A 13,775-nucleotide genomic window follows, 5' to 3' on the forward strand; every position below is an offset into this window, starting at 1 on the left:
GTTCTGTTCTGCATTTCACTGCATGAGGCTTCAGCAGATGGAGTTGGTGGATATCTTCCATGGATGCCTCTGCTGCAGCTCAGCAACTAAACACAAAGAGGGAGAGAGTCCAAGTGCAAAGAGGACTTTCAGACTGAAGTGACTCAAACTGGAAGATATCCACTTGACTAATGCAGACTGCTGAAGCCTCGTATTAGGAACAATAATGACAATGAACAAAGACGGCGTTAATGCACATGTGGGCGTCTTTTAAGCCGTGAACCTGTTCTTTAACCACCAAACTGGACTCAGTCAAAACACAAACTCTAACACGCTTGACATGTGAACTATGATGCAGCTGATGACTACAGCTACCGTTTGGCACTTCTCCAGATGTGCCAAACATCCTCCTTTGCCTGCATGGAGAGGTTTGTTTATTTATCTATTTATTTAATGATGGAAGGCTTTTGCTGCTCACTAATGGCTCAGTGTTTAAAAAGTTGATGGCTTCACCGGCTTTTTGCACCCGGCAAGTTTTAAACTCGAACAGAGCCAAAGAAAATAGATCACAGCCAGCTCAGCTCAATTAAAACTTATCTAAAGTTATTCTGAAGTGTTAATGATTTGTGATTATAAAAAGGCCACAAACACACTTTGAGTCCACCGAGTAAACGTTTGTTTGTGCAGTTCTGCTTCTAAGAATACAAAGGCTTGGATAACTGTCGCTGAATTAATCTGAAGCAGACGTTAACAAGAAAGTTTGAAAAGTATCAGAGTTAAAGTTTCCTGCTCAGTTGGATTACACGTATTTGAGCATCACTTATGAGCAGATTTTTATGGTTTTCCTGACACATGACCTTCAGGACACCCTGAAAGTTATTTCCACTCCTTCCCCGCTGCCACGCACAGTTGTTCAGTATTTATACAGTAGAGTCAGCTCGCTGTACTGAGACAGACTGCTGCTGTTGCTGAGTGCGGAAAATGTAAACCAGTCTGAATGTATGGGATTAGAGAAATTCCCTCGATGCACGCCTCGTAAGATATCCACTCAAATAAACACACACACACACTCTCCGGCCTCCAATATACATCATTTTTATTGTACGGACAGAAAATTATACAATTTGAGAATGTAAAACATTCCCCGTCTGGCAAATGAGGAGCCAGAGCAGGAAAGAAACGTGTAAAAGAGGAAGTGAAGCGGGGAGGTGGATGGATAGATGGATGCACAGAGGGAGGAGACGCTGGAGCAACATGCTGGGATCGCACTTCTCCCGATGCCTGGAGAGAGAGAAAAAAAAAAATATGAATAATCCAAACCCGCCCAGGAGGAAGTACACAAACATCACCAAAACAGTCCTGACAAGAGCTCCTATCAGGTAGATTTAGTGAGAACGCCTGTGCAGGTGGAGCATGACTATCTGGAGGCTTAAGCACCAGAAAACATGAACACAATTCTTCTCTGGGCATCAAACCTGTGACCTTCCACAAAGACTTGGCCGCCGTGCTGACCGCTGGCTGGCATGCACGCCTCAGCCCTGAAGTCAGCCTGACAATGATCTCTGCAGTGTTTAATCTGTCACACAGCACTCGAACCTCATAAAGGGATGACATAGTGTGTGCACAGAGGCCCTAATTTGGTCATTGACACCTCATCGGTTTCATCACACGCAACAGCGAGCTCCAACATGAGAGACGAGCTGCAGCCAATCCAACACAAACACAACAGGCAGCCAGGAATCATTACGCATCCCACTTCACTGACAAGTCAGTGTGAAGGTTTGCCCTCCGAGCTGGCGTTTTGGAGATGGCAGCGATGTTTACATTCCTCAGAACCGCTGACGGGTGAAACTGCGTTCGGCTTGGAAACAACAGCACAGACCTGCATTGTGTGTTATCGCATTATGTTGCTTCCAGTGAAAACGGTCTGGCAGCTACGTGGGGGCGTCTGGAGATCAGTGACACAGCAGAGGAGCCTGAACTGTATTTTCCCACAAGCTGCGTCTCCAGTGACATATTAATTTGAAGTATTGCATCAATACTAGTAATATAATACTAACAGAAAGAAACACGCCATCTTGTTGCGCCCTCTTCTTCTAAAATGGTTTTATGGTTTTCCAACTGCAGAAATGGCTCCATCGATTGTTTATCTTGATCAACCACCGCCTAACTATCACATAACGGTGGTGGACAGAAACAAGCATTCATTTGCATTTTCGTCTGCAGATTTTCTCAAAATTCTGTTAAAATTTATGAAACATTTGTCTGGAATCCCAGCTCCCACGAGCAGGCAGGCTAACGCACTTTGGTCCAATGGTTTGATCTGCTAGCTGTGAAACAAATGGTGCTGCGGATTCTTTGAAAGACCTAAGAGAACACGGTTCTAGGCAGTTTCACAGCAGACATGTTTCCTGTGCCACAAACTGGAGAAGCACAACCAGCATGGTTTGCTTCCGTTCTGAATGAAAAACAAAGCTCAGGAATGATTTCTATCAGCGTACCTTTGCTGTGAGCCTTTCTACTCGTCGATGTACTCGAAGGGCTCGGGGGGCTCGGGTTCCTGCTCTTCCTCCTCGATCTTGGGGCCGTGAGCGGAGACGGGCTCCACCAGCTCCTCCTCCTCCTCGCTGGTGTCCTTCATGATGATGATCCCGCCCGTGTGGAGCTGGTGACAGACAGGAAAACTCCGGCTGAGTGCGAACACTTGCTGATATACTACAGATGTTTAGGTTTTAAGTATCCTTGCTCAAAGCCGTCAGAACGAGCTGCACTGGATTTGTTTAGAGCAGCACTTTTCACTCTTCACTGCCGTCAAGGAGCTTGATGCTCCTGTAATAAACTGAACTCAGCAGGGAACTGTAATGACCAAGCAGCAAGCAGGCGATGCAGCACACTAAAATGTTAAGAGAGGAACTTAAGCTAAGCTAAGACACAAACAAGAAAAGTAATGATGCACAATCCACAACAGTTCAATGTGATATAGTGGAGCAATAATCACGTGTGGACTAAAAAATAGGACTCGTGAGGGTTAATTTATTGAAAAGTAAAGGTCATGAACAAACCTAAAAAGCGCTCTTTAAATAATCTCAGGACTCTGTGAGAAGTTGATCCAGATAATATCACGTTCAATAAAGCTCCCGACACTGACCAGAAGTCTGTAAAAGCTCTTCACTTCCTAAACCGTCTTTGAAGGTAAAAACAAACCCTTAAAAGGAAAGCAGCATTACAAATGAGACGAGCAAAGACACCATTTTGGCACTCGAAACAAGAAGTCATAGGATGTAATACTCCAGTCTTGGCTTGCTAGACACAAAATCAAACAGTTCCTCCTCTTTACAGGACCGGGGTGAGTGCTCACTGGGACACTGCACGCCGTCCTGCCATTTACTGCGGAAACCTGTCAACATTTACAGCAGGGCCGCAGTCGTCTGGTTTATGGGCCCGAGGAGAGGACGCTCTCTGGACTGGGAGATGTTCACCAGAGGCCAAAATCAACTAACAGGCTGGATCCCATTTGAACGATTTATAATGATGGCAAAACTCCTCTGTGAGCCACTTTCCATTGTTGCCTGTCTTTTAACGCCTTATTTAGAAGTGTCGTTATCGGGCATGCTCACATTCTCGCGCACTGACTTTGTTCTGCTGCATCATGTTTGGTCTCCTCTGGCTACCTCGGTCAAACATGTCTGTGACATTGAATTTTGACGCACCGGTTTGAAGGGCTGGTAGCGGCAGGTCTCGGGCATGGTGAGAACTTTGAGCTGGGCCGGCATCACTCTGGCCGGGTTCTCCAGGAGCTGGAAGTTTGGCTCTGCCTCCTTCTTCTTCTCCTTCTCTTCATCCTTCTTCTCCTTCTCGCCCTCCTGGACCTCCTGTGACAGAGAAGCAGCATGTTCTGCATTAAGACTACTGTCATGTACTGTATGTATCTGTTTTACCTGTATTGTTACTGTCCCTGTTGAAGTATCAGCTATATATAAATTCAATTTGGATAGAAACTTTTTTTTAAAGAAGAGACTACTGTTCATCCACAGTTCTGATAAGTTTAAACCCACCACAAAAAGAATCTATTTTTCAAGTATAACTCTGACATTATCTGACAGTCTGGAGGAGTTATGAGGAATAAATCCAGCTTTTCCTTCTTTCTGTTGTGATTCAGTCCTTTCCTGCTCTGGTGCCCTTGATGGCCAGTGATTTGTTGGGCTATCAGACGGACCCTGGAAACCCATAAAAGACACTGAAGGACAGAAGGTGCCAAGGAAACTGGCAATAAAAAAAAAAAAAAAGGTTTTGAATTTCAAGACTGAACTACATCATCTCCTGCAGATGATCTGAAACCCTGGGACGGTCTTTTCTCCTCTGACCCAGTTTCTAATTGGAGGTGTGAACTGTGGATGCAGATAACTTACTGATGTTTCCACAGGCCTGTTTAGCCTTTTATCATCATCAGCAGCAGCAGTCTGTTTGTCAGTCACTGGTTTTATTTGAATATTCTTATTCTCAGCCATGTACACATTAAATGCTTAGTATGTAGTAATTTTAAACACTGTCATCTTCAATTTTTTTGTTTTATTCAACCAACAATTCAAACCCCAAAGATACTCAATTTATTTTAAGCTATGTCAAGAAAAGCAGCAAATCTTCACAGTTCAGTTGCAGGAAACAGAGAGTGTGTGTGATCTTTATTCGAAATGTGACTTAAGATGCTAGTTCTATGGTTTTATCAAACTGTACACAACATACGCTGTAATTATCAATACGCCATTTACTTCACTGCCATTTCTATTTCCATCTCAATATATTTCAGTGTTGATGTATTCAGTATAGAAATAAAAAGATGAAGACCACGGCGACGTTTTTGAGGCAAAACAGACGAGCTAAATGCAAACAAAGCGGTCAAAACCAGAGCCACCTCTATAAAACTGTCCAGAAAATGACAGCCCCCTTCAACTGCCTCCTTCATAAGTGAAGCCAAATAAAATCAAAAGCCTGAGATGTGAGCAGGCCGGACATGTCCAAGCTCGTCTCTCAGCACCAGAGCTGAGACGTAGCGTGGCAGCGGAGAAAATCCCAGTGAAAGCTATACTGGCTCTGGACTGACACAGTCCGTCTGTGAACACTGGGTGAGGGTGAATGAACATGTTAAGACAGACTTTGAGAAAAGAAATAAAAGGTAGGGGGTGTGTGTGTACCCTGTATAACTGGGTGCATGGATCTGCCACGCTTAAACTAAAAACACCAGGACACAAGCTGCGGCTGCAGTGCCATGTGGTCTATGAATGTTCTGCGGTAAAAATAAGGTGTAATGCACTGAAGAGTATACACCTGAATATTTTATGGCATCTCTCCATCTTCAAAGCAGCCTGAGAGTCCAACTAAGTAATAAATTCTTGAAAACTAAACTTTCAAATGGCAAAGATCACAAATAGTTCTCAATAAATACACTAAATAAAATGGTCAGTGTATTTATGTTCTTGTGAGTCCAGAATCTAACATGCAAGCAGCGAGAACAAACGAGGAAATAAAATATGTTCAGGAGGAGAGGGTTTTCGAGGCCCGTGCATTTCCACTCACCACTTCCATCTTCTCCTCCTCCTTTTCTTTCTTTTCCTTCTCCTTCTTCTTGGCTTTGGCTGTGATGGAGAGAACGGCGGTGGATACCTGCCATGCAGAGACACAGAGCAGAGACGTTTCCACAATGTAAGACAAAACCGTAGACACTCAGACCTTCTACAAACACGGCCTAAAACCTACAAAACTAGTCAACCACAAGATAAATGCTGCTCGGTCTTCTCATTACATTCTTCAAGAGCATCTAGGATTGTGAAAGGAAGCGACTGAGAAAAATAGGCCAGAGATGCTGAAATAATAAATATGATGGGCAAGAGAATGATGAGTCTGACACGGAGGGTTCAGAATTATTCACAAATCAATATGAGGCGAGGTCAGCTTCCCTCAACTAATAATTTCAGAATAAAGAAAGCAAAACAAGCTGATCTGTTGTGGCGCCTCAGTTCCTCGGTTCTCACCTTCTCTTTCTCTTTCTCTTTGGGAACCTCCAGAGCTGGCGGGTAGGCGAAGGTGGAGGGCTTGCAGTTGGAACGGTACTGCACCTTAGGCATCTGAAGAAGAAGAAGAAGAAGAAGAAGAAGACAGCCATGATCAGTCAGATCCACTTAAGAGGCAGCGGACCTCCAACATCAAGTCAAACCTAATCAGCTGATATCACTTTGTTGTTTGGAGTAAACTGTTCTGACTAAACCAAAAGACAGTGAACATGATGAGCATTACTCCTGTAAAGCATCAGCATCTTAACTTGACAAGACGCCAATTATTGTTTTATCTTTTAGTCAATAAAATGTCAGAAAATAGTGAATGTCCATGACAGTTTCCTAAAGCCCAAAGCGACACTTTCAAATTGACCGTTTTGTCTGATAAACAATCGAAAATTCAATGATAAAATGATAAATCAACTATCAAAACAGTTGGTGATTCTTCTGACTCAGTTGGCCAATAAACCACTTGTTTCAGCCCTAATTTTAACTTTTCATTGTGATTATGTTGCCATGCTAACATTAGCATTTAGCTCACAGCACACAATCGCTGTGCCCTGTCCAGCCTCACAGAGCCGCTAGTGCGACTGTCGACTCTTGGTCTTGTGTAAATAAAAATCAATCTGATCTGTTCTTCACGTGTTTCAGGTTTTCTCGCTGACCTCATTTTTGAAGGGTATCCTTAACCATGACAGACCTGATGATCAGTGCTGTTTAGAGAACAATCAGACAATTGACCTCTAGGGCCGTTTAATGGTGACTAAATGGAGCATGAGGTGAGACTGTTTTGTAAACTGCTTCCACTACTAGGGCAGGACTTCAGCTCTCCATTCCAGGAGGCCACATTCAGACTGAATAGTGAACTTAGGTGAAATGGGAATTGAGGATAAGCACAAGGTAAACACTGTCAGACAGCTGGTCTGTGCTTTGTGAGAGAAAATGTCACATCAACACCTTCTCAAAATCTGGCAGCTTCCTGTCATCTCAAATGTCATATTTTGACACTTTGCTGATTTCAGATTCTACTGGCCACCCTGTTTCAAGTTTCCATTACCATTCATTATTAAAACAGCGTTTGTATCCCTGAGTCCGAAATGTGCTGGGTGTATTTCTTTGTATTTGGAAAGAAAGTACTTTAAATCCTGCTTTGTTAATTTGCTCGTACACTTCTTCTTCCCCGTCTTTGCCTGTGCACTGCTGCATTTCTTGCTGCAAGACCACTATCTGCAGATCGCTGGAATAATGTGAAAAAGAAATGACAGGGCTGTCCATTGTGTCCACCGCATGAACACGTGCACATACACCCTCGTGCACCAGACAAACAATACGGGGAGGCACTCATAGAAAAACAGCTCCAAAGCTACTGGAGGTCAAAAGCTCCACAGGGAACCTTTAATATGCTGCTACTGTAGAGGACACTTCCTGGAGACACTGCTTAGCCAGGTCAGTTAGGTTTTAAAGTTAAAAGGTACATTTAACTGGTTAAACAAACGAAGAAGCACTTATTACACCACCCTCCTTCACCTACTCGCTGCAGGCTTCACCTTACGTAGAGATGAAAAAGTGCTTGGTCAACTGCACCAAGATGAACAGAAAAGATGTCCAGCCAGAGCAGCAATAAGCTCCTTCTGTTTCGAGTGAGCTTTCAAAATGTTCTGAAGCTAAAGGACTAAACCGACTCTACGGTTCAACAGAGCAACACAAGATGTGACTGGGGGCCTTCTTAGTTTTATCAACTCATAATTTAGCTGTTTCACTGCAGTGTGGAGGCAGAGAGAGAAGCAGCGACGCGGTGAAATGACTTCTTTTGTGGTCCGTTAAAAGATAACGTATAAGTTTGTTGCTAAAAAAGAACAACTGGCATGTTGGTTGTCCAATGATGAGAGGCAAAGTCTGTGAAGACTTGTGCTCTGTAGTTAAACAGGCGCTGATGAGCCTTGGCAGGGTGCAGCACAAAGACGGTTAAGCCCTGCTGTCCACCTCCCCGCTTCCTTTGGCACTCTATCCCTGGTGTATTACTCGGGGGCTTTGCACTAAGTATATTCTCAGGTGCCTTGTACTGCTTGTGATGCGGGTGTCCCTGGCGTCAGGTGTTGCTGACTCAGGTAGGAATGCAGAGATAATGCCGATCTAATGTCTGTTTAAGACCCCATATGTCACACTGATCTCTTGGCATCGGTGTGCGAGTGGCAGCGGGCCAGAATGGGCCCACAGTCATGAGGGCCTTGTTATGGATCGGCTGCTGGTGACGGTTGTAAGCAAAGGAAGAAGTTAAACATTTTTATACAAAACGCGGTGCCAAATACAAATTGAGCAGTCAGACTTTTTCCCTCTGTCACATATTTTAACATCAATACAGCAAAGCTTAAAAAATCTAAATCCACATTATATTATAATCACTGCCACACGGATTGTCCTGCAGATATGTGTTGTATATGCAGGACAATCCACTTTGGTGTTATAAAATGTAATGCATCATATAACGGTCTGCTTTCCTCTCACATGTCCAATGGCTGAATATGCAAACACACACATTCCTTCACAGCAAATCTAGCCACTTCAGTACCTTGAGGTCCTTGTTGAGGCCGATTATAGCAGTTGGTGTGAAGGCCAATGACAGGAAGTGGGAGAGGGGGAACCAGAACCAGAACTGGGTGAAGACCAGCAGGCCGACCATTGATGGCATGTGAGTGTGACCCGTCCTGGACTGCAGAGAGATGGTCACATTACGTCCACCTGGACAACAGAGGGCAGAGGACGTGGAGAGGGTTTCAGTATTATGGCACAGACCTGCATGATCTTTGTCACTGACCAGATGACACCTCAGATAAAATCAAATATCATGAAAAAACACTTGGTCATGGCACATTCATAAAGCAAATGACTGCCTTACATTACTTTTGATACTACAAGTGGAGGCATACAGCTCTTACTCTCTTTTGACGTGATATGCAATTGTCACCACAAGGTCTTAACATTGTCTACACATGACGGCACTTTCAGAGTCTAAAGCACGATGCAGTTGTTTAAAGCAAAAACAAACCAAACAAACAAAAAAAACCCCAAATTCGTTGCATTTAACATGATAAGACAAGGTATTTTATTTACAAGTAGCTACAGAAGCAGTTATCTGTTAGCTTAAAGTATAGACAAAGTATCCCAATTTTATGTTTCAGCTTTCCGGAAAGCAATCCTTGCAACATTTACAAGTCGAGTATAGTGGAACAAAATCACCATACACCCGATGACCCTGGTGCTTCTTCCACAGTGCTGGAGCCTTACTAACAGTTTGCTGGATTTAGATTGGCAGGCTAGACCAAACCAATCTCCAAATCAACTGCACAATTTGTTAGCAGTCAGTTTACAGAAGCTAAAATATAAATTTAATATACTGCACTGCTCTCAACTCTTTGGCGTGACAAGCTTGTTGCTGCACAATAAACTTTGTAGTTTATAGACAATCCTGAGCAACCACAAATAACAAAAGTGCAAACTCAGAGGCCATCTATTCTTTGAACAATAAAAAGGAAACTTTTTAAAGTCATACTGATCACTGACTGTGAAACAAACACATTTCAACTTGGCACGAGAACTGTAAGATGAAGGAGCGGGAGGTTAATGAGGGTACAGACCAGGATGGTCACCACCCTGAGAGGGTTGTCTTTTTGGCTTCAACTTGTCTGATCTGTTGATCCCAGACAAGGATTTATATCACAGGGACAAACTGGTGAGCCAGTGAAACCCAGGAATGCATTGTCTGCTGCATCCTGTATTGAAATCTAAAAACTTCATTCATTATCATTAGATGTCAGCTACACAGGAGATTAATAATTCATCTAAAAAAAGCCTTTCTCAGCTGCTTTGAAGTAGTAAATCTTCTTTTAATCCATTTCTATGTAGACTTTATGTTCCATAGTATCAGGATTTTTGTACTCCACAGGTATCACAGTGGTTGAGGGTTGACACAGTGGCCACTCATGGTGAAACTGTGCTCTCCACCAAATAAAATCTTTAGTTTGTCTGTGGAGACAACGACACAGAAGGTGATGAACAGCGGTCAAGGGTGCTCCTTGGAGCAGTGCCAAAGAGTGACCGACCTTCCTTGGCCTTTCAGGGAAGACAGTAGGGAGGGAGAGGAAGAGATGATAGGAGGCAACCAGGATCCATCTGTCATTTCTATTGGGATGAAGAGAAAAACTTCTCTTTACAAACGGTAGGTTACTAGGGAGTAGCCCTCGCAACTAAAATTGCTCGCACAATACCAGCAGAAATCATCTGCTTTTGTTTTTCTTTGCGCTCGCTTTTTTCTGAGGTCATGGACATGATTTAGTAGCGGGGCCTTATCTTGACATCTGAAACAGTGTTGAAACCATTCCAGTCCCACAGATTGAAAGCTGGCCAGAATGAGTCACAAGGTCTTCTCACTGCACCACAACTGGCTTCTTAAGAATCTCTTAAAAACTTGAGAAGAGGTTGAGAGCACTTGACTAGCGCCACTGTTTTTGCCAACTCTTAGTTCCGTGGGCCAATTTTCATTCCAAGGAGTTGGTGAGGGAGGCACCAGGAGAGGAGCGATCCCTCAAAGGTATTACATGACAATATCAACAATCAACCTGCCTGCTGCGTCGCTTTGAAAAGATGAAACAACAGAATCCAGGCGATTTTTCCTTACATGCATGAGAGGGGAACCACTAATTAAAGCTTATTAAAGGACTGTATCAGCTAGTGAGGCAAAGTCTCTGAGAGAGAGAGAGAGAGAGAGAGAGAGAGAGAGAGAGAGAGAAAGAGAGAGAGACATTTCCTGACTGACATTTCCTGGGTAATGAACACCAGTGATCATGAAACTGAGCTCTAATAGCTTCCGCCCATCAAATTAAACACAATTACCTTTGCACCTCAAAAAACACCTGACCCCCTAGAAGAACCGGGATACTAAAACATTCACACTGCGTGAGCTTAAGCATGTCTGACATCTAAACTGGAGTGCTGTTTTTCCTGCTCAAATGTGTGTAAATGGCGACACACACACACACACACACACACTGAACTGTACTGAAAACATGGGTTAAGTTCTGAGAGCTGGAGTTTTGCATGAAGCGCAGAGTGGGAGAGGGGTGAGTGTCTGGGCTGTATGAAAAATGACACCGGTGGTCAGGGTTTGTCTGGACGGTCTCACACAGGGTCATCTTGGCATGTTTACTAAGTTTATTACGGTTAATGTGCCTGATTTGATATATGATTGAGGTCCTGTCTGTCATCAAGATGGCTAATCTGCTCAGACCAAAAAAACCATCAAATAGTGCTGCAGGAGGGGGCGGAGTGAGTCAAAAGGCAATTTCATGAGGGATGAAAGACAGGTATGAGTCACAACATCTCAACAACACATGTGTAGCATGTATCCTTTGAGGTAACGATGCAAAATGCTCGAGATAGGCTTCACTTTGTGTAAGTTGCAACACCTGATGGTGTATTTAGACAGCAGTGTGTAAACAGAGCTGGTTTCTTTCTGGCTCAGCACACAGGCTTTTATGTTAGTGCAAGAAAAGGGGGTTCTGCTGCTGCCTACATTGAGGGTTTGTGTATACATATGAATATGGGTGTGTCCCTCCGTGTGCGAGTGTGTAGCTCTCCATGTGATGATGTGCAGCTCTCTTGGACCTCACACACACAAACACCTGCTGCATACTTGTGTCCACAAACACCCGCGCAGACACACAAACACAGAGACTATCGGACAAACAGCAATCACCAGGGGGAGACCAAGAGGCCATATGGCTGAGAGCAGGGCAGAGCTGAGGCAGGAACGCCAGGCGCTAATGCACCTTAGCATGATCTGTTCCAGAGACACAGTGCACGGGTGGTCAGCCTACAAGGGTTACTCTGTGTTTGCTTGAGCGTAATTAAGGGGCACACACACAAAACCACAAACCCACATTACAGTTTGAGCAGTTCACTTGTTTTACAGCGTAATTAAGAATGTGGGTCTTTTCGCATCCTCGGGAGGTGAAGGCGCACAGGTAGGCGGGACCACATACTGGTTTGATCTCTATAATAAACCCATTGCCTGGTGACTACATCAAGCTGGTGCCTTTCCAGTTAACAGACTATGTTGCCAACTAACAGCCACTATAATAAGGCAATGTTTTGTCTTGTGCACTTTTGTTTGGACACTGACCTGCATCGAGGATTCCCTGGGCCAGGATGGCGCCGAACTTGGCCATAACATCATCGTGCTTGTCGTTGATCACCTTCGCGTAAAGCTGCCTGAACTGGTTCACCTAAAATAGTGAGGGGAAAATATGTTAGTGCAGAACACATAACAGCTTATATGACACCAACAGCCCGCCTCTTATTTCTGTTATGATACTTTAGATCCATGATGGGTTCCTTTGTTTGCATTTTAGATTAAGAGGAAGTGGAATTTATTTTTTCTCAGCAATAACTTAAGTTTTTTTTTTAAAATGCAGTTAAAGACTAAAGAATCCCCTCAGACTCTGAAATACTGCAGAGAGGCTGCAGGGTTGCATTTTATTTCGTCAAGTCTGTGCCTCCTTGCTCTCCAAATTAAGGGGGAGGTATACATTTAAATGTGGCTGTCACAGGCTGCAATGCAATTTGTCATACTTGCACTCTGTCAGCATAATATTCATAACAAAGTCACATCAGCATTGCCACATCCACGATGATGGTGTGGTGCCCGTGGGAGCTCCAGCACTAATAGCATATGTCTTGCCAGAGTGAAACTTTGAGTAAACACTGTGCTGAGTAGTTATCTGCCAGTTTGGTCCAAATTACCTCCCTACGACCTGAGAGGCCTGACACCTCTATCTACAACTGTAAAGCACAGCTAGAAATTAGAAAGACTTTGAAATAATCGCTCAAGGATGTAACACCTCCTGACATTGCCTCTTGCACAATCCTGCACACCGGCTTGAGCTTTAAGGACTGTTGCTGTGCATATGAGGAGCCTCTGAAAATGTATCTGGTAAATCTTAACCATCTACTGTGAGGTGCTGCCTGGACTGGGCACGCTCCAGCCTTCCATGACACAGATTTCTTTTCCTGTGTCATAACAGTTCTGCTGCGTTCTGCTTTTGGTCAAGTGCTCCCCTTTTCTTTCCCCTCGCCCTTTACTCGGCAAAAATCTCTGCTCTCAGTGGGATTAAGAACAATTTTAAGAGTCACTGAGGCGTGTTGTTATTTCACAGATAACCAACAGACCACCCAGACGAAAAACAGAGCCGCGTGTCTTTGTGCTCCATTCATTTTTTTCACATTCCAAAGGTCTGCTCGACCTTTACAAGAAATATCTCGACAAAAACTTTGATTGAGGCTGTTATCACTGGCTATAAAATTTCATTAATGATAAGTGAGAAGTGATCAAACAAGTGGTAAAAGATGGCCTAAAACATTTGGCACTTACCTTGGGACAGGTGACCTCGGTCTGCTGGATCATAATAAGGGCAGAGGCAATGAGGGCGCCCTGTCTCACATAATTTACTGGGTCATTGGTCATGGGCTCCAGCAGATTGATAGCCTCCTGCAGAGGGAGAGGCAGAACAGAAAACTTGGCCACACTGCTTACAATTAAGTGCACTTTCAGTAAACAGTTATTTACAAACTGTACAACCCTTATAGAGATTGTAAATAATCATCTTCCGCTCTATGTACCTCCAAATTAGGGAGCAATGAATGGCTGATCATATTAAAATGAACTTGTGGAGTGGAAAAAGTTGCTCTCTA

General features: G+C 43.8%; 1 protein-coding gene across 1 annotated transcript in view; it reads right to left on the reverse strand.

Annotated features, from left to right (window-relative positions):
• Window positions 1–1,058: 1,058 nt before the first annotated feature.
• psmd1 (proteasome 26S subunit, non-ATPase 1) overlaps window positions 1,059–13,775 on the reverse strand; it is a 37,945-nt gene continuing 25,228 nt past the window's right edge. Inside the window, exons 18-25 of the mRNA XM_076725945.1 lie at window positions 13,456–13,572; window positions 12,208–12,310; window positions 8,599–8,768; window positions 6,009–6,101; window positions 5,554–5,640; window positions 3,690–3,851; window positions 2,481–2,644; window positions 1,059–1,260 (exon numbers count right to left, since the gene is read on the reverse strand). Coding sequence (XP_076582060.1) covers window positions 2,498–2,644; window positions 3,690–3,851; window positions 5,554–5,640; window positions 6,009–6,101; window positions 8,599–8,768; window positions 12,208–12,310; window positions 13,456–13,572 — 879 coding nt within the window. The 3' untranslated portion in view covers window positions 1,059–1,260; window positions 2,481–2,497. The remainder of the gene's footprint in view (window positions 1,261–2,480; window positions 2,645–3,689; window positions 3,852–5,553; window positions 5,641–6,008; window positions 6,102–8,598; window positions 8,769–12,207; window positions 12,311–13,455; window positions 13,573–13,775) is intronic.

Source organism: Chaetodon auriga, chromosome 3 (assembly GCF_051107435.1).
Source record: "Chaetodon auriga isolate fChaAug3 chromosome 3, fChaAug3.hap1, whole genome shotgun sequence".
NCBI classification, from domain to species: domain Eukaryota; kingdom Metazoa; phylum Chordata; class Actinopteri; order Chaetodontiformes; family Chaetodontidae; genus Chaetodon; species Chaetodon auriga.